This window comes from Sylvia atricapilla, chromosome 4, assembly GCF_009819655.1.
Source record: "Sylvia atricapilla isolate bSylAtr1 chromosome 4, bSylAtr1.pri, whole genome shotgun sequence".
Lineage (NCBI taxonomy): Eukaryota > Metazoa > Chordata > Aves > Passeriformes > Sylviidae > Sylvia > Sylvia atricapilla.
In genome coordinates this window covers 17,879,151-17,899,910 of record NC_089143.1, presented here as the reverse complement: position 1 = coordinate 17,899,910, position 20,760 = coordinate 17,879,151, and the positions used below count along the sequence as shown (strand labels likewise).

Here is a 20,760-nt window from a genome sequence, read left to right as displayed (position 1 = left end):
GTGGCTGCATTCTTGCTACTAGGGCCAAAGCAGGCTGGTGGCTGAAAGCTTTACTTCCAGAAAAGCAATCATCCTTGTTGCTCACTCTGTGGCAGAGTGAAGCCAGCTGGTCTCCCTGTGGTGCAGCCACTACTTAGAGGGGAAACGTGAGCTGCCCTGGAAAAGCCTCTGTACAGATCCAGGATCTCAGAGCAAGGCTGATGGCAGAAGCAGGAATGTAATGAGTACAGTCTAAAGAAACGGATCCTAGTGGGAGCTGGGCATGGAACAGAAGGTGGTTAAGGATGTAAATCACAAAGCTGTCTTTTGTCAGTTTTACTTTCGAATTGTTTCGTGGCTGTTCCCCCCAAGTTTTGCTTTCAAGGATTCTAGAAAAGAAATCCTTATATTCTGAGGAAAATGAATAACACACTATATAGACTGGTACTGAAGCCTATTTTATCACCTGACAGTTAGTTTACAATTCATACCCCCAAACCCATCCCAAATGTACTTCTTTTTTTATTTTTCCTTTTATGCAGAAGAGAGATCTAAATCTTTATTACTTCCTCAATGCATTACAATCTCTTGCAATAATGGAACAGCTAGAAAGAGAAAAACCTAAGCTTACTTTCAGTAAACTGTACTGAAAATATATGCCCTGCATATGTGGTAGAAGGCTTTAAAACACAAAAAGATTCCTGCTGCCAGAAAGAAAAGCTTACCATAAGTTCAGATGATGTCCTCTTCAGTAACCTAATACTCTGATTTAAAGTGCTCTATTGGGAAGGAGGGGAGAAAAAAAGCTTCAAGTCATTACTGCAGGTAAGGGCCCACCCATTTTAAGCTTATGTTTTGATCTTCTATAGATTATTTTGCTTTTAATACTACATAGCACATTGTATAAAACAGTAACAACAACTGCATTAAAATTAATACATTGTGGGTTTAATCATTGAACTAGTATTTCACCAACAGCACTGATTTAACTAAAGTTAGAGGCAATAAACTAAGATTGGAGGAAAGATGGAACAGTTAAACTCAAATGTTCAGAGAATTGTATATTGTGCAGTTTCTGAAGGGAAAAAGCACTTACCCTAGCTTTAACATATTTCTTGACAGTCAGTTTTGTAAAAGAAAAAAGAGATGAGAATAATTAGGAGTTAATTTGGAAAGAACAGCATAGAATCAGAGCGGACCAGAAGACCTAGTATTTTTCTTTAAGTGGTACAGACACACTGTATCAGATGCTAGGGTAAACTAAAAGTCTTCATGTTATGTAGAGGAAAAAGCAACACCTAACATGCAAGAGATTCACAGCTTGACACTATACAAGTCTGTCAAAATCAGGCAGAAGCAGCTCTTTTGCATCTTTCACAGCACCAATAAAAAAAGACTTTGGCTCTACAAACTACTCCCAGGAATTTTCAATTCCAATACTGTTAGGTGACTGCTAACTCCAAGAAACAAAGTGTTGAAGTGATAATGGCCTTTATTAGTGAAGACCACTGACAAGCAAAAAAAGAAAAGAAGTGATTTGGGGGGTTTTATGGTTAAAAGCTTTGTAAAGTTCTCCCTTGCTTCTTCTTCTAGTCATATATAATCACAAATAGCTATAGAAAAAATGGGGAAGAAAAAGGCTATTATTTTAGACATTTTTAGTAGCATCTTAAGTAAAAAACCTATTTATTAAACACATACTTCAGCCAGGTTACTCTTCATTGACAAAATCTGTGCTTATACAAGTCCAGCTTTCCAACCTCTTTAGGAGATTTAGAGATTTGTATTTTCTACAAGTATATTTCAGTACTGCTTTAATGTTTTACCATAGCTTGCTCCAGAGGAACGACTTGCTGGTTATGAATCATTCGAATGTTGTTTGCATGTCCTTTTAAGGCATTTTCCAGTGCTCCTTTGGGCTGCAAAAAATGCAATTATGCAATATTGTTCAGTAACCTCAACAAAGCATAAAACAATCAAAGTTACACATCCACTCCAGAAGAGCTTGTGCTAAAACTGGGGTATTGCAAACTGAATTCCTCAACACACGGAGGGGGAGAGAAAAAAAATCACTGTATTAATAATTAAACCTCAGCAATCAGATATACTACCTTGCTTTTCTGGCTGTAACATTATCAGCACAGATTTAACTGAAGAGAATTTTCACATGATGCACTAAGTCACTTTAAATACAGAAGAGTGAGCACATCTCCCTTGCACTTGCCACAAGCCAAACTTGACTGCAAGAACCCTGCAGCATTGCACCCCAGCTGGAACAAGCATCTCCCACTCATGGGTACTTGCTTTTGCATTGGAAATGTGGACATCACCCTGAGGCACCCTCTGCTTTCTGAGTGGCACAGAATTTTAAGTATTTTCAGCCAGTAATTTGAAAAGGGACCTGTGAAAGGTATTTCCTGTTTTTGTGGGTCCCACCTTTCAGTCAGAAGATGAGAGATTCTGCTCTTACTTTCAAGTCCAAATGTCTGTCTGGAGCTCATGCCCATTGCCAAACACTATAAAATTTGGTTTTACTTTCAGATATAAATTTATTTTCCATTTTCTTTTGGTGGCATAACCATTTAGTTCCCTGCATACACACTGAAAACTCAATTTTGGACGTGTAATAATGGCAGACCTCAGAGCTCAAGTGTGTTTGCTTCCTGTGAAGTGTTCACGTGAGCACTCAGCTAGGTCACTCAGCAGTTTCAGGATGCTTCATCTCCTGTACTGATAAAGTGAATTCATTAACCTAACACCACATGTTGGTGGTACTGCTCCCTCCTCCATACCCCCACCCCTTGGTTTGATCCAGGTTTTATTCCATTCGCTCCTTCCAGTCTAAAAAGCTATTTTCAATTTTGTGTAAGGTGCCAAAAGATGCAAATTTGACATGCAAAATTAATTAATTCCGTAAGTTTTTAGTTTATTTTGAATCGGTTCTATCACTAGTAACAAAGTGAGATTATAAAATATCCTTGGAAACCAGTGCCATTTTTTTAACAATCTAACTTTTAAAATATATTATATTTTTGGGAGTTTGGCCTCTTTTTAGAAGACATTTCATAGATTACACTAAATAGCATCCAAAGGAAGAAATAAAAACATACACTGTAACAGTAAACACATTTATTTATTTATTAACACAATTACTTCTTTTATATGAAAAATTACTCTGATCTATTCTCAATTCTGATCCTTCCTTAAGAGTCTTCTACAAAAATAGTGAAAGCAACCTACCAGACCAGCACAATGCACTTTCCTTTATGGAACTATGTTTGAAGAACCCCAGCTCTCACTTAAACCCAGAGCTATCTAACCTTGACATGAGTGTATGTGTAGCAGGAAAAACCCTCGAACAAAAAAAACCAGCAACAAGCATGACTGAATGATGCAAGAGGGAGAGCAAACACAAGAGGAGCTTCCCCTTGTGCCTTCCTCCACTTGAGGAGGGAGGGATATCTGACACACTCCAAACAAGGTGGTCTCACTCTGTTGTGTGCCTCAGCGATCCAAGAAATTGCAGCACACGTACAACATAACTCTTCCTCCTGCATAGCAGTGCAGGAATCTGTCTTGGGCCAGCATCCAAACCATGACCCTCATTCTGAAAAGTGAGTATGACCTGACCTGGACATGCATAACAAAGAGATCAACTGAACAGTCACTGTCTCTTAACACAGATCTGTGCCACTTGCAGATTCCTTTCTGGCCAATGTTGTAACAACACTCTCTGACCACTGTCCTGCATTCAAAAAGCCCTTCAGAGAAGAGTTTCTTTTGTGCATTCTCCTTCCACAATGGAGCTCCAGTTTTCATTACAGTCCTTACAAGCTGCCACAGTATTAATTTTGTTGCTAATTAAAAAATCTCCTGCTTGCTAACCGAAAAAAAATGATTCAAATAATTTTTTCCAGCATGATCTAATCAATTTTTTTTTTCCAACTGGGACCCTAAAATGTAAAGGCCATAATAGGAAATAATGAAATGGAGCATTCCCCTCACTGTCCAAGCAAAGAGTATAATTTAAAAAAATACACTTTCAAAGCACAAAATGTACAAGAGTATACAAAAATCAGTAATTAGCAACAATTACAGCTCATATGCAACACAGTTCTTCAAAGTTTTTCCTTACATGACATTGCACCATGCATGTAAATGTCTGAAGTCTTTGCTATGTATTTATACTTACATGCTATATAAATGATATATTTTATGCATTACTATATTGCTGAATTGAACTTACCAGCTGGTCTGCTCTTGCTTCTAAATCATTAGCAAATGAGAGAAGATCAACCTTGGTAACACTTTTATTAATCTGAAACAAGATGTGAGCAGTAAGAAAAGGAGTATGTTGTTATTTTATTTACGGACAGTTTGCACTTAACTATATCACCTAGTCTGTCTACTCTTTATTTTTTTATTTACTAACTTTAACTTCTTAGTGCTTCTTTCCCAGCTTGTATGAACCTCCAAAACATGGTTTCACACAAAAGCGGATTTTGCTGTTTTGCCTGTTGGTAAACATTCTATTTTATGTTTTGTCCCAGTCATGTCTGTAGTTGACTACAGTCTCACCTCAGTCAAATATGCTGAAAAGTCTATCCCATCTATTCCTGAAGAGCTGAAATTCAGAAGATTGTCCTTCCCAATTTCATCCAGCAGAATGATTTTGCTGAGGTTTATCTGAATGTGTTCAATTTTAAGTGCTACATCTTCTGTATACTGAGACAGAAACAAAAGAAAGTACAAAAGTAGTTTGCAACCAGCACATATTCTGCTATAGCCCCAGCCCAAAGCATCTTGCTTTTACTGATTCTTCATTTCCATGAAGCATTGATTTTTTTGCTCACATCAGTTTAATTCAATTAAGTTGAACAGAATCTACCAGGCCATGATCTAACCTGCCTTTGTGTCTTGCGTTGCAATATGTAACCAAAAATGTGTACTCTACTTTCCATCTGTTGAAACCAGTTGGGGAGATGGTTTTTGTTCTTTATCTCTTGTATACCCATTCCTCCTAACTTCAGGGGGGCAGGTGCCTTCTGCTAATGGGCCAGCTGTTAAAACCAGGTGGAGCAATGTTCCTTATCTCTTCCAAGACTCCTCTTCCCTCCAGGGGAATATCTGCTGTTAATGGGCCATTAAGGCTCACTGCATGACTGATACAATTACATCATCCCACTGTGAGATGCTCCACCCAGTGGGGGGAGCCAAGCATTCCTACCTGGATAAAAACTGGGACTCAGAAACACCAGGCAGCCTGTGTTTCCACTGGATTTCCCAGAGGAAGACCAAACCCATCTGGCCACCACTGGGCCGTCCTATAGGATCACCCCTACTCCAACAGAACCACACCTACTACTCCAGGAAGATTTATTTGGACTGCTTCCAGCACCCTAACCAACAGGGTGTCAGGTCGTATTCTGACTCTGTCAGGGTGTCTAGCATTTTTGTTTGTTTGTGTGTTTGCTTGGTTTTTTGTACTACTACATTTGCTTTTTTAATATTCCTAGAAAGGAACAGTTTTTCCTATTCCCATATCTTTGCCTGAAAGCCCCTAATTGCAAAATTATAATCATTTGGAGGGAGGGGGTTTATATTCACCATTCCAAGGGAAGCTCCAGCTTTCCCTGGCAGACACCTGCCTTTCTAAATGAAGACACTTTGTCTCTTTCCTACCAATGGATTACTTGCCTTCCATTCTGTTTTAACTAACATCCCTTCAGGAAATGTTGTCCTTTAAGAATGTATCTACCCCTGGCCATGAGTAAGGAAATCTAGAGAAGTAAGTCAGTATCTCAGTTGTGACAGACACTCTCTGTCTCAGACAGACACTCTTTGCCACAGGACTGGATGAGACTCCTCAAAATATCTTTAGTGGTGACTAAAGGTGATTGGTTATTGTTACCTGAACCTTTCTGCACTGCAACAAAACTAGGTTACCTGCAGTGGCTGCAGAGCTATAGCTGAGATATCTGAAAATCTACATTCATTTGCAGCCTCTTCCATTAGTCCATTGTAGAAACTCAAACTAACTTTCACTCTTAGTGAATCTGTTTTGTTCATTTTCATTGTCATTATCTGGGGCAGGGACTGTAACTGTTACATGGGTAGAGTGCCTGGCAGAATGGAACATGTATCCCCAAGGGGTTGCTGTAATGAAGACAGGTATTACAGGCAATCCCAAAATTAGTAGAGTCCTGTAATGACAGTGCAGTCATGTATCATTACAGCTCAACTAAAAAGACTGTTTTACCCCAACTACTTCCAACCAAAACCAGAATAATTCTTAAAACCAAAGCTGTATCATATCCTGGATCAACATAAATCTGACTGGAATCAGAGGAGAACACACTCAGACAGATGTCTATATGATAAGGAAATTGTTACTGAACACCATAAGCAGTCTCTGGAAGACAGACTTCAACCTTCCACACAAGTTTCAAAGTTAAAACAAACATTATTATCAGCACATAAATAAAAGTGCATCAGAAAATCTTCCCTGTCCCACTGAGACTGGTAAAAAATATCTTTTTCGTAAATCAAATTATTTCTTTCAGATTAGCTTGGACAGCTCTTGCCTCCCTGTAGGATGCTTTGTGTATAAAAACTGAAATCCCATAAACCCCAGACACACTGTATGGTGTTTCAAGAGCCAACATCCTTTAGAATCATGCATCACTCATACTTTCTTTACTTACCATGCTAATATTTAAAAGCTCATTGATATTAAACAGATATTCTAGGTGAAGGGAAGTATAAATTCCTTTGTTTTCCTTGCAGTCACTGGAAGAATACAAATACACAGATCAGTCTAAAAACCATCTTGAGGACCAGGCATTAACAGAATGATTATCAATGTTTTCTTATTCTAAGAAAATCAGTCCTTTAGAAAACAAAATACTGATTATATTTCTTGAAGCTCAGTCAATAAGAAAAGTGATTAACAGTTTCTTGAAAGATGCTAAGTATTTTATCAATTAGCTTGACTAGTATTGTCATACAGTAGTATGCTGACTATCTCTAATAACTCATATACAGGAACAAATTGGTATTGCTTATGAATCACTAGAATCAGAATGTCTTCTGTAACATGTGCAATTTTTGGATGTGCCCGAAATACGAAGCACAGAAGATACCATAAGAACCAGTATGTATAAATTGAATGAAGTAAGAAAGAGTTAAATATGAACTGAATTAAATCTCAATCATAACTCTAATACCTGTACACTTTTTCAAAAGTCAAGTTAACATTTGGATTTTTAAAGATGATGCCAGCAAGATAGTTTTTCCAGTGCTTGTTTAGTAAGTAAGGTGTATCCAAAACCTAGAAGACAAAATTTAGTAATGTTAAAATAATTCCAAGTTTCTTTATGTATTTTTTTCCTGTGCTGTCCTTTAACACATAATCACATCTAAGCTTATCACCCACTAATGAAAATACAAGCAAAACAGCAAATGCAAACTCTCTGGTGCAGAAAGTGACTATTAAAGATCCCCATTACCAAGGAACAACTGAATCAGGAAAATCTGTCTCCAAAGGAAGACAGGCATGCAGTATTAACACTGCAAAGCAAATTAAACCAAGAAAGGATGAACGTCTCTATTTGGTTTGTAAGAAGAAGTAAAACCAGATCCAAATTCACTTGAAGTTTGATAAAATGATATGCCATACAGAATGGACAAGGCCATTGGGACTCATGGGGATCCTATTAATTGTTTAATAACATGAATACCCTCACCTTGAATAAGTTTTTATCTTCAAAGGGCTCACAGACCAATTTTTCTACATTTCCACCTGTGACAAAAGTGAGCACCACTACAATCATCAGCAGCCAGGAGAAAAGAAAACTGAATCCAACACCACTGAAAAAGAAATTGAGTAAGTTTTTGCTTTATCAGAATACATTTTGTATACATATATATATATACATACTCAGGGCAACAGTGAAGCCAGCGGTTAGCAGTCATAACAGAAAACTGACTGATGGTTGAAACAGTTCGTTTTCCAAATATGTTCTTGCCCTCTGAAACATCTTAAATGTTTCAGCCCTGTAAAGTCTTTAGCTAAAATGCATTTGAAACCCCACATTAGCACTGGGCATGTAAAGTGTTTTAAGAATTACATTTAAGGGACACACAACCATACATTTTTCTTTTTTAAGTTCAACTCTCTAGCCTTGTGCTCTTAAAAAAGTTTTAGACTTCCAGATGCCATCTTCTCCTGCACCCAGCAAAAATGACATTAATCCCCTAGGCACTTTTCAAACCCAAGCATCCAGAAATGCTCTCAGAAGGTCAAGCTTTTCCTGTCTCCTTGGATGGCTTTTATTGCAACTTTGAACAAATGTTCCAAGTCTACTAGAAAGTTATCAATTTCTCCTAATATATTCTATTGTCTGTCCCCAGTTTTTGCAGTTTCCAAAGGGACTTGCAAAGAAATTCATCAGCCACAGCACTTGCCTTATAATGGCAAATTCAGAAGTTTTATCCTTCAGCTGTGATCCTCAATGAAAGAACAACCTCAAATCCCCACGCCCCTCAAGGTAAATGTGTGAAATCAATATTTATTTCTGTTTTTTCTCAGCAGATATACCTAGGTAACAAACCAAATTCTTTTCATCTATATGTCCTTCAAAAACCCAACAAAAACAACCTTCTACCTTCATTTTCTTTTTTGCCTAGTAAGTGAAACTTACGCCATAAGAAAGTTTCCTCCAGTGTTGGAGATACAGCCCCTGGTTGTTGGAGAAGCATGTTTATCATACCCACAGGTGCCACACAGCAATCCAAGGTAGTAGAAGACCAGAATCAGGACCAACATGCAGCACAGAATGAGACAACCCAGCCACCTAAGGGATAAAGGATAATGTTCTTGGTTATTTTCACACGAAGAACACACTGGAGACCTTCAAGAGACATCATGCAATACTATATTCCCAAATGCCCCACTCATAGTTCTGTTTGAGCAACCAGCGTCAGCAAAGACAAACATATTTGCTACAGTAGCATGTATTTTGGGCCAGCACACAGTCACTGCTGGATTGCAGTCAGCTGCTACTGAAGGACTGGAGAACAAACACCACAGAACAAGGTGTCCCCCAGTTAATGCAGATGAACTGTGCTGAAGCATCAAAGTGCTCCAAGTGGAACAAACAATTACTCAAAGGAAGCAGATGTTCAAACAGCAATTTATTCAAGAATAAATGGACAAAATTATGAATGTGGACTGGCCATTGGTAATGAAGCACATAGTTGCTCTTACTGTGAGGCTTACTAACATTTTGCACAGTGTGTTAGGCTTGTAATTGTAAATAACTATATGTAAGGCTGTAAAAACCACAGCTTTATGTGTCTGTGCTGGACTGCTTTCAATGTATGGAACAGTTAATGGAACTTGATCAGGAGAAAAATCTTGGATAGGAAATGAACTTTCATTTTCATTAATTACATCATGTAACAGTTTTATCTGTCCAGGTATTTGGAGCATATCCATTTATTACACATCTATCCTTTCATCCTCTCCCAGTGCCCTCTGCACTTCTTTTCCCTTCTGCTGTCACTTCTTCAGCTTTTATTTTTTAAGTTCCCTTTTCTCCTCCCTCTACTTTTGTAGAGAAAAATCTGTAAAAGAAATATTGTAATGAACATGCACGGCCAATAAAGAGAAAAACACGAACGCTGACAGGCATATTTATAAAAGGATACCACTTAAGTACAAATAGTGGGCCTGTAATTAAGAACAGAATAGATAGAAAGTAATTTGGACAACTACAGGCTTATTGGTTTCACTTGTACTTGAAGTACTGTTAGATTACGTTTGACAAAACCAGGTATTTAAATGCTGTGTAGATGAGATATATTCTCCTGTAGCAGAATGAAACAATATATTTATTTGATTAAATGCAATACAAGCTTCAATGAAAATATCAATCCATTTGTCAAATATGGCTCACCACAAAACTGTCACATAAGAAATGGGCTAAAGGTAAAGATTCTAAGCAAGGTTCTAAAAGTTCAGTTTTCTGTTCACTTTTATTTATCATTACATTAAAGCCAGCAACGCGCACTCTATAGCGGTGAAAGTGATTATGGCACAAACACAGAAACAAATACTGATTATAAAGTCAACTATAGTATCAAACAAAATGTAGGGAGAATTTGCTGAGCTTGTGGACACAAATTACTAAATCTGGAGAAAGATAAATGGTATGAAATGAAAAGCTTTACTTGTCAAAATATGAGGTTACTCAACTGTAGGAGACACAAAAGTCCCAAAAAGTCTATTTTTCTCAAGGTACAATCAACCACAAAGACCAGTACTACACCAGTAGGGGTAAGCATGAAGACTTACAAGGTGTGAAGCAGAATCCCTGCTACTCCTGCTCTGCAGTACCAAAGGTGCAGTAACAATGGATTGGCTTCAAGGCCTCTCTGGTCCTCCACCCTCACAGTTTACCAGCAACTCAAAGAAAACAAGACCTAGATAAAAGGTCACCCTGGCATTATGAAATCATCAGCTCCTTTGGTTGTTATGTCTTTGACATCTACCTGTATCTATCCTTCCTGAAAACGACCTGAGAGTAGAAACTACCTCTTGCTCTGTGGAGAAACAGCACCCAGTTTTTAACTGTAACCCAGTTTTAACCCAGTAAAGTTATTGATTAGCTGTGTTTTTCAGTTTTTACCAAAATGCCAGTACCAAACAACTGCTTTTTACAGCTTTCTTTCACTGTGTTCATCATTACCACTTTACTTGCCTTTACAGAACATTAAAATATTACAATGTATAAACACAGGAAGGGCTTCAGTCCTGCCCTATCTCTTGTCCATACCTGTAGAAATCATACTGCTCCACTAATGGAAAATAATCCTGAACATATGCCTCACTCTGTGTAAGATACACCATCAAATCTGCCAAAATCTTCTGAACAGGGAGCGCTCTCGTGAAGGTAGTAATATTTGAACCAATGGATTCCAGCACATTTTTGATATCTAAAAGAACAAACGTATTTCATTTTTACAGATCCATAGAGGAAATTTACATTCCATGTATGCATTAGAAAATGCTATTAAGCCATTTGCCACATGTAACAAGCAAGCCATGAGGACAAGTGTGAGGAAGACACAAGCAGGCAACAAAAGCATCAAGCTTCAAAGCAGCACAAAGGCATTTCAAAATGTACACTTGGTTTTTAGCGTTCAGTTTAATGATTCAAGATGCACAGTTGAGACAGGGTTCTTCCTCTTTCATTATAATGAATGTGACACTTTTTATCTAGCCAATCTAAATCTTACTTTTCATGCAATATTGCAAATGGCAACACTGAGCAAGACAATTAGCCACCAAGTTTACAAAGAAGAACAAAATCTATTTAAACTCCATGCCTTGGGAATACAACACTGTGAAAGAAATTGGGCTGCCTATATTGAGAATCTATACTAGTTATTTTCATTCTTATTAAAAGAGATTACTTAAATGAACTCATTCCAATTAGTTAGCAACACTCCTGAGGTAACACTCCATTAAGCCATTTTCCCCTCAGATTATGACCAAACATGCTACCCTCTACTTACAGATTAGATAGTTTAGTTATACAATGACATGATTAATTCACTTATTATACATATTGTCTATGTGTAAAATGCAGTTTTCTCTATACTCTTGCCTTCCTTCAACTGAAAACATACTTGAAAAAGCAGGATGTGTAACTACAGTTTGTAATTTCACAATAGGCAGTACTTCCTTCTTTCTCAAAACACAACTGGAAGAGCCTTTGTCAGTTTTGATGACTACTCCTCAAATCCAACAGGTAAACAAACCACAGTTGTTTTAGAAGTTTACAGATAAATGCAATTTTTTCTAGTAAACCTATTTATTCTATTTGCTTTTGTAACTAAACCTCAGTTTTTAAACACACAAAACCTCAGCAATTTATAAATAGATAAATTAACATGTTTTGTCTGTGTTTACACATCTCAGATATGGAAAATGAGTAAATCTGCTCTAGATTTTCTAATGAAAAGTGTAATATCAGTTTTTGAAAACTGGCTCACTACAGACAAGTTCACACAGTACACTATGCTTGTATCAATACTGTGCTTTATTTTGCCCGGGAGGGGAAGGGAAAAAACCAAACCAGAAAAACTTACAAGGAACAGCTGCTTATATATAATGCAGAACAGGTCCACAATGCAAGAACAAAAATTAAAACAGATTAGTATACATATGCTATACTACCATACAGGCACAGTCAAAGAGCGAGAAGTGTAAAGCCCAAGTCACAAAGCAACTGAGACAGCCATTTAAGTTATCCTTAAGGCATATTTTGACTTTCACTTTGCCATCCACCACATTTTAATCCAGCAGCTGAGTGGGTGGGGGAATCAGTTTTTCTAACATCACACTCCTAAATACATCACAAACACATCGGTCAAGGAAAATTAGTTTTTCAAACAAATAAAGCATCAGTGTGAAGTGAGGATCATGAGATCTCTCATTACTTGAGCAGCAAAAAGCCTAACAGATAAAACTGCTCCATAAAATACCACATGGTGTATTTTTACATTTATTTTAGAGTCCTCATCAAGACACAGCTGCTTTCCATTTTTTTTTCCTCTGGCACCAAATTTTAAAAATAGTAAAGTTTCACATTTCCCTTTTTAATGATATTTAGCCAAGAAAACATATTACTAATAAAAGAAAACAAAAATATTAAACAAAGCGAAAAGATAGTCTGTCCTCACCTGATAAAATGTTCCTGGTTTGATTCACCACCAAGTCTGGAGTATCATTAAATGCTGCATAACCCTAAGAAAAAAAGGAGAAAAAATTATTGCATGTTTCTCATCTAATTATTTGCAGTTTTTTTCCTTTTATTCAAGGATCAAAAGTACACATGTACTAAAATGTGTATGGTAATACTAAGAAAAATATGGTTTTATCACTGTATATTAGAAAAAGTGAAAGCAAAATAGGAACTCTAAGTACATTTCAGATTCAATTTGGTCTCCAAAATATCCTGAGGGAAAAAAAAAAAAATCTATATTTAAATACACATGAATCAGTCACAGACACCTCAAACTTTGCTGCCTGTCAGATTTAGCTCATGTAAAAGCTAAGAACACATATATGAAGATTCACTAAGTGAAAGGAGTTACTCTGTACCAGTCTAATACCTCCTGTTTCCAAGTCTATGCCTTCCAAACACAAAACACATTTTACAAACAATGAAATCCAATTGCCTCTAAAGCGACTTCAATGCCTTCTTCAGTGAGAAGGGGAAAGAAGGGGCCCACACTATGGGGACCAAGCTCAGTAGCTCATTTGGACAGAAAGGAGAAAGCTTTGCAGTGGATACTTGAAGCCTTACTCCCTGCCAGCCTGGTCACTGCAGAAGCAGGAGAGGGTCTCAACCCCTACACACAGCACACAGCCTTTAGTTTCAGAAAGTGCCCTCTATTCCTAGCACACATTTTCGCATTCCTAGATTTTTCAACTGCTCAAACTAAGCCATTCTTTTCCTTGGTGAAAATCATAGGGGTTTTTTTGGAAAGTCTTGCAAAAATACTAATAGCCATTACACTTGGTCTGTTGCACAAGATTTATTGTTAAATATGCACATAAAGAATTTGAAATAAATATTTCAAGATAGCTGGAATACAATAAAACTAATTAGGAGACCACGGATTTTTTTTATTTCTTTAGTTTGAACCAAAAAGTAGAGAGCATGCTACTGGATCCATGTTTCTGTCTTTTAATTTTTTATGGACTGTTCTTTCAAGACAACTTGCAAAACATTTTAGATTTGTTTTATCCTGGAGATACAAAGCACTACATTCATACTTTCAAGTATTAAATCTTGGCCAAACAATGAGAGAGATCCAAACATGAAGAAGGTTGAGGTGGCAACAAAAGAATTCTGCTTGAGAAACCAAGTGGAAACAAGTGATACACATATCCCAGTTTATTCATTAACAGTTTAATAATCTGTTAAGAAACATACCTTCTGAACCAGACTAGAAAGGTCTATTTTAAGGACATCATTGATCTTTGCAAGCTGCGAGCTCACACCTGGCAACTGGGAAGGAAAAAACATGCCTGAGTCACATCAAAATAGCAATTTTGCTAATTCAGTAACTATTTCAAAGTTAGAAGAGAGGGTAAAGAAACAGAAGTGATCTTTAGGAGAATATTCGTAAACACTCATGAAACCTCTGCTGTACAAAAGCAAAGCTTAACTCAGCATTTTTGGGAGTGCAGATTATTTCACTGCCCAGACCACCACTTTTAACATAGCTTGACACATATTTTATCCTTTTCTACACAGAAGATGAAAACAGTGACTGGAATTACCCAGAAACACAGAAAGGGGGAAGGTCACTTGTCTTACAAGTGACAACAAAAACCAAGCCACTGAGTTGCAGAAATGCAACTGGGCTTATTCAAGGCAATCACAGTTCGAGAATCTGAAAAATATTATTAAAAGATCTTACCCCACTAAAATTGGCATTGATGTCCAGCTGACCTAATGAATTCCTGATGATATTGCAAGTTGAGGCAGCCTGAGCAGCATTGCATGCAGAGTCATTGAGGGTGTTGCTTAGGTGCATTTTAACATCTGTCAAGTTTGCATGAAGTCTCTCTGTTCCCTCCTGCAAAACCTCTACAGAGACACTCACATTTTCCAGAGCTTCCTTCGTTTCTCTGATGGCTGCCAAGATGTGAAATTTTTAAAAAACATGTTTGTTAGAAAGCAGTCTATAGGTACAGACATGAAGAGAAAGTGTACATGCATAAATCATATCATCTTCTTAACAATACTGATTTAATTACTGCCTCTCTCCCAGAAAAACCCTCTAGCAAAGAATACATACTCATTGCATATAAAAATATACCTCTTATAATTTCCTACGAAGAAATTAATGTGCTCAGGTTACTTTTATTGATATGTCATCCATTTCCCACTTTTCTACTGTTTCTCCACCTCTCCTTCCTGAGTGGTTTCAGTAAAGAACTTTAACGCTTGGTCATTAGAAACTAAAAGCCTATATCCATCAAACTGCATTTTCACTATTTTCCTTATAATCCAACTCACAAATCATATAGCTGCAAGATGAAAGGTAAGGACATCATGTTGCATCAGCCAAGCATTTATTAGTGTTCCACACTGTCTGGCCTTAGATTCCATCCCAATTACACCAAACAAAAAGAAAGAAAAGAACCCCAAACACTGAACAGGTGTTTAGTACACAAGGAACCACACATACACAACAAGAATACACAAAGTGACAAAAATAAAGTGCACTTCACACCACAAAAGGTTTTATTATGATTTTTACCTTTGATAGCCCTTTCCACTTTGACTTCAAGACAAATAAGAGAAATAAAGAAAAGAAAAGAAAAAGAAAAAAAAAAAAAAAAAAAAAAAAAAGGAAAACGATGACAAGTAAATGAGAAAGCATTCATGGGTAAAAAAAGACCCCAAAACCAAAGTGACTCAAGCTCATGGATGCCTTCCCTTTGCTCTGTAAGCTGTATCTGATTCCTGAAAAAGGAAGCCTTAAATGGAAAAATAATAAGGGAATATTTTCATTAAAGGGAGAGAGAACTAAGAATGAACAGTGCCAAACTCAAAGATATAATGAAGAAATGCTGGTTAACACTCTCATAACAATCTTGGCAGTGTACAGGAAAAGATCCCTGACCTGTTACAGACTAATCTGCAAATAGTTATGGCTGTAATAGTGCAACTCTAAAAGGACAGTTTTCCTAGTCTCCCTTAGATTCAACAGAAAGGGACAGCAACCTCAAGCAGGAAATTCAGATTTCATCTCCATCCAATGACTGCCAAAACTAAGTATCAACAATAGCATGTAAATTTTGATTTAGCTTTTAAATGTATTTATAAATCTCAAAATGTCTGAAATCCTCAGTTTAAAAGAAATATCCAGGCATGTAGAAAAATGGTAAGTTGACTTATGTTATTGCACAAAGCTGTTCCATGCTGTGCCTGTTTGACCATGGCAGCAGAACATTATACAACAATATGTACATCTTTACCTCCTGCCATTGTCAGAGCTGCATCAAGTGCAGGACGTACTTCTTTTCCCAGCTGTTCTTGAACTCTGGTTCCAAGCACAGGTCCAACATCTGTAGTACGGAGAGATAAAAAGCCCCAACACATTACACACTAGCTTAATTTAAACTGTCTCTTAAACCACCTGCCATCAGACTCTTTCCTTAACAAATACATGTATTATGTATATACATATATGTATGCTTTTATATATATATATATATACACATATACATATGAATATATACAGGTATATTATTGAAATTTTTCCAAGGCCTGACAGTGAGAACTTAAGTGACAGAAGGTAATGCAAGGACACAGCTCTGCTTTAACTAGCTATAGGCCTATAATGAAAGAAGTAAATCAAAATATGGTGGAAAATATTTATTAACACTTGACCACTTGGGTAAAGACATGCAAGAATTTCAACAAACCGCACAATACACATCTGCTGCATTTTTGGGAACGGGATTTTTTCCATAATTTATCTTAAAGAGGTCCAGCATCTGGACAGGAATTTTGTGGCATAATTTCACTACACACGATGCTTTCATAGTGCAAGAGTAACTAAAAAGTGAATTATTTTCCCTTCTCCTGCTCCTCATGTACCCAGCAACACCAAGGTGACCCACGAGGCAGGGCTGGCAGTCAGCTCTGCTGAAATCCCTTAAGCGCGTTAAGCCCCTGTACCCTCGTGCAGTGCATCCCGCACGGACACCCACAGCCCCAGCTACCCCCACCTCCAAACCCTCCAGTCTCACTGCCCACAAACAGAAATGAACCTTGCTTCAGCAAAGCAACTGAGAAACGCCGAGCAGAGTTGGGCGAAGCATTTTCATGTGACACATCCTTTAGGTAATTATCTGGTCCTCTCCATTTTCAGATCACAGTAAACTGATTTTTCAGTTGTTTTCTTTTCGATGAAATGGAATACTGCATGGCACAGAGGCATCCCTTCCTGTCAGCACTATCATGTCTAGCTTGGGATGAGAATTTCTACCAAGCAGAAAACACTTTTCAGCATTTCCTTACGGTGGGCAAACTGAACTCATCTACAGTTCTCTAGAGATTTCTGCTGCTGTTGATTCTCTTAAGATGTAACACACCTAATTTTGGTATTTCAAGAAAATAAAAGCTATCTCTATTTGATGATTGCTCTCATCACAGACCCTGTGGTTTCTGTTAACTAACATTATAAATCTGCCTCGAGAACAGATAAACATTTATTGGAAATTTCAGTTTGGAGTGGCTAGGAAGCTTCAAGCTAATACACGAAATAAAAACATCAATTTTTTTGTTATGACTGTTATTATAATGGACTTAAAAATCACATCTATTTTTTAGACCAGAGCGTTCCTGCTGAGAATGAAGTAGGAAGACTACTTAACTACTGCTACTACTACTTTCACAGGCATATTCAATGTACAGTAAAGCCTCAAAGAGACAAGACGCATTAAGCTCAGGGTATGCCAAACTGGCCAAATTGAAAACTAGTTTTAATATACACTTTAAACCTACACAGAAGCAGAGATTCTGTGCATGAGAATCAATTTATTGTAAGTGGCACAGCAATGCCACAGCTGCACAGTTTGATCCCAGCAACAATCCCTCAACCAAACAATACAAACCTGTATGCATTTATTAATACCTGATAACAATACACCTTGAATCATTATGTGTACTGATTACAGTCAGCCCTTTCCATTGAGAATTTTGGAAAGTGCATCTTAAAATACAAAAAAGGAAGAGTCAGTTGTCTGGTCGTTTTTGCTTACTGAGAGCTTTAAAAGTGATGTCTCGTGCTGTAACTGTACTGAAGGGAAAAGAGCAGGAGTTTTATCTCCTGCTCTTCAACTGCTTGTTCTGAAATGGCAAATACATTAAGCAGCTTTAGAAAGAAGATAAGCTTATACCTCAACTGCCAGCGGAATAGAGGACAAAGGTAGAACAAGAAAAATAAACAGAGATCTCTCTCATTGGAACTATCACAACTGCTAGTAGCTCTGTTACTTGATATTTGGCTCCAATTTAAAAACTGAGGAAAAATATTACAAAATATTCCAAAAATTCCAAAACTGAAAAGGAAAATAAAATACCAGCCTGACTTACTGGATAAAAAATTAATAAAATACTTTTATTCCAGGAAATACTATGTATTAGACCAGCTCTGAGACATTTTACGTGAAAAGGATTTTAGTCTCATTTACCACTGAAAGCAGCACTTCTATTTGAAAAGCATACCCTCATAAATGAAATTTCACTTTGCACTATGAGCTAAGATAATGTATTATCTTACTGAAGTTTCTAAATACACATTGATAACCCCCTTTAAATAAAAGTACTTACTATTTAGGTCAGAGAGTGCTTTATCCTTAGTTGTGTTGTACTGGCTCACCAAGTAGTCAATTTGCTGAGAAGACAATGATTAAAAAAACTATTAAAAGAACTGAAAAAAGTAATACTTTTGAATGTGTCAAATACTCACTTTGAAACAATCAAAATGTTTGTGCAAGGCCTCCAAACACTGGCCTTTTACTGTTTTCAACTATTTTATTTGCTTAACAGAACTGCACATAAAGAAAGTATTTAATTGGGACATCTACTTAATCGCAACATCTCTGTGATCAATGATTCAGCTCAAAAATATTAAGTAGCAGGAATGATAGCCTTATGGAGGCTTCAACTCTGTTACTTGATTTTCTCTTGGCACTAGTTCCACCTTCATGGAAAGGCATGGCATTGATGTGGTGGCAATTTTGAAACAATTCACCAACTCAATGGAGTGTATTTGGGCAGCTTCTCAGAGCTTCTCTTGTGAAAAGGAGTCGACCACTCTGTCTTCATATAAATAGTTTTCCTTACCAAAAGTGGATTTGTCCCAATCTCAACTTGAGCTCTACCAAGACATCGTAACAATAAAAACCAGCAATTCAGTTACCACCAAATCCTGAATTTGGAGAAAAGGCCTATGAAGAACCATCCCATCTAGAAAACTTACACTAATTTTGGAAAGACATTATTGATTTCTGCATATTTAAAATAATGCACTGTGACTACTACCCCAACCAAGCTAAAGTGGTGTAGAGGTTAACACACTTGACAAATGGATTTCCAATTTTAAGCATGATTCAAATGTGTACCAAAGTGTATCTGGCTTACAGTCTCAAACTTTCTGCGAAATAAAGAATAAAAGACAAAAAATCCACCCTCAACCTATTGATCAGTGACTCTAATTAATGACAAAGTAGGAGAGTGAACCTTTTCTAAAACAGGAGCAAAAGTAATTCAGAGTTTCTTACTAAGAAGGCTGTAGGTATATTTTTGCTAATTTATTGTTTTGGTCTACCTAGGTTAACCAAAGGACTAAAATTTTGCAGGACTACACATTTTGCATTGTCTCCAGCAATAGCCCATACAAAAGGAGATTCTGTATAACTAACAGGGTTATTGCTTAATACTCGCAGTCTGCAAATCTCCTGTGACACAAACTCTTAACACAGGACTTCTTTTTCAAATCCTCTTACATGCTGTACACACCTCATATTGATGACTCAAGGACATCAGTTCGAATTTCAGAGCTTTATAGACAATTAGCTGGATACTAGAACTTTTTTCAAAAAACTGCAGGTCTTCTCCTTCCCTCAAGAAATTCTGAAAATGTGTATACGTGATACTCATGCACCTTGTCTGACAAAAGGACTCGGAAGATACAGCTGATGACTGCATCAACACCAAGTCTAAAAAAGAAAAGGTAATAATCCCACACTGAAACTAAAAATCTACAAAGTGAGAGTTTGACTAACCTCTGACAAAAGTGTTCAAGTCTTGACACTTTTAAATTTTATAGTTAAGTGTTTTTATCAGCATTTTAGCTAGTGTCTTTTTTTTTTTTTTTTTTCCCTCAAGGTAGTTACTTCTACATAACAGATTTTCTCCTCTGAGGTACCCAGCTGTCAGGACCCAGTACACTCTCAAGGAGACTCTGGTGGTTTCTGATGTGACTGGACTGACATCTGTGCCCAGCATCAGCTCCAGACTGACCAGAAGCACTCTGTTTCAAGAGGAATTGCATGAGCTCCAGTTCTTGCCATATACCTCCACCACCTGTCTGTCACAACATCACACACAAACTTAGTTTGGGGAACAACTTCAGACAGGAAAACGTTTGAGGCATCCCCCAAGATGTTTCCTGCTCTCACACAGCCCTTGTCAGCAGAAAAGCACCCCAGAATTACTGTGACTGGGATGCTACCATACTTGTGGATTCCACATAAATACATGTATTCCACCTATTTCTAATTTTTCAGTCATGCGGAAGTAAAACAAATTGATAAAACTAATTCAAATCATTAAAACTAATGAATAAGTAATAGAACTGTCAGACTTCTTTTCCCCCCGAAAAAATTGACCAAGAATTGAAATTGCACAGTCTATAAGTCTTCTTAACTAGTATTCTTTTTTCTCAACACAAAACAAGATATGCAGAGGACTGCTTATGGAAGTCTAAGGAAAATTTGAAAGAAAATTATCATTCCTGTTCAGTGTGGTGCAGTGTGACTCTAGTTTACAGAAGAAACAGTCCAAAATATTCCTGAAAAATAAGTTATTGTGGCTCTGTCCCAGAGCTTATAGAGGTATGCCAAAAATACAAGGAAAAAGGAGAGAGCAATAAGGAATCCAAGTTTTTATATCATACTTT

At 37.1% G+C, this 20,760-nt stretch overlaps 1 protein-coding gene across 1 annotated transcript in view; it reads right to left on the bottom strand.

Annotated features, from left to right (window-relative positions):
- PROM1 (prominin 1) overlaps positions 1-20,760 on the bottom strand; it is a 54,831-nt gene that overhangs the window by 7,840 nt on the left and 26,231 nt on the right. The window contains exons 5-18 of the mRNA XM_066317205.1: positions 18,408-18,471; positions 16,046-16,135; positions 14,479-14,696; positions 13,989-14,063; positions 12,730-12,793; positions 10,818-10,977; positions 8,682-8,834; positions 7,725-7,848; positions 7,206-7,309; positions 6,684-6,768; positions 4,558-4,704; positions 4,226-4,297; positions 1,806-1,898; positions 705-758 (exon numbers count right to left, since the gene is read on the bottom strand). Of these exons, the coding sequence (XP_066173302.1) occupies positions 705-758; positions 1,806-1,898; positions 4,226-4,297; positions 4,558-4,704; positions 6,684-6,768; positions 7,206-7,309; positions 7,725-7,848; positions 8,682-8,834; positions 10,818-10,977; positions 12,730-12,793; positions 13,989-14,063; positions 14,479-14,696; positions 16,046-16,135; positions 18,408-18,471 (1,503 nt within the window). The remainder of the gene's footprint in view (positions 1-704; positions 759-1,805; positions 1,899-4,225; positions 4,298-4,557; positions 4,705-6,683; positions 6,769-7,205; positions 7,310-7,724; positions 7,849-8,681; positions 8,835-10,817; positions 10,978-12,729; positions 12,794-13,988; positions 14,064-14,478; positions 14,697-16,045; positions 16,136-18,407; positions 18,472-20,760) is intronic.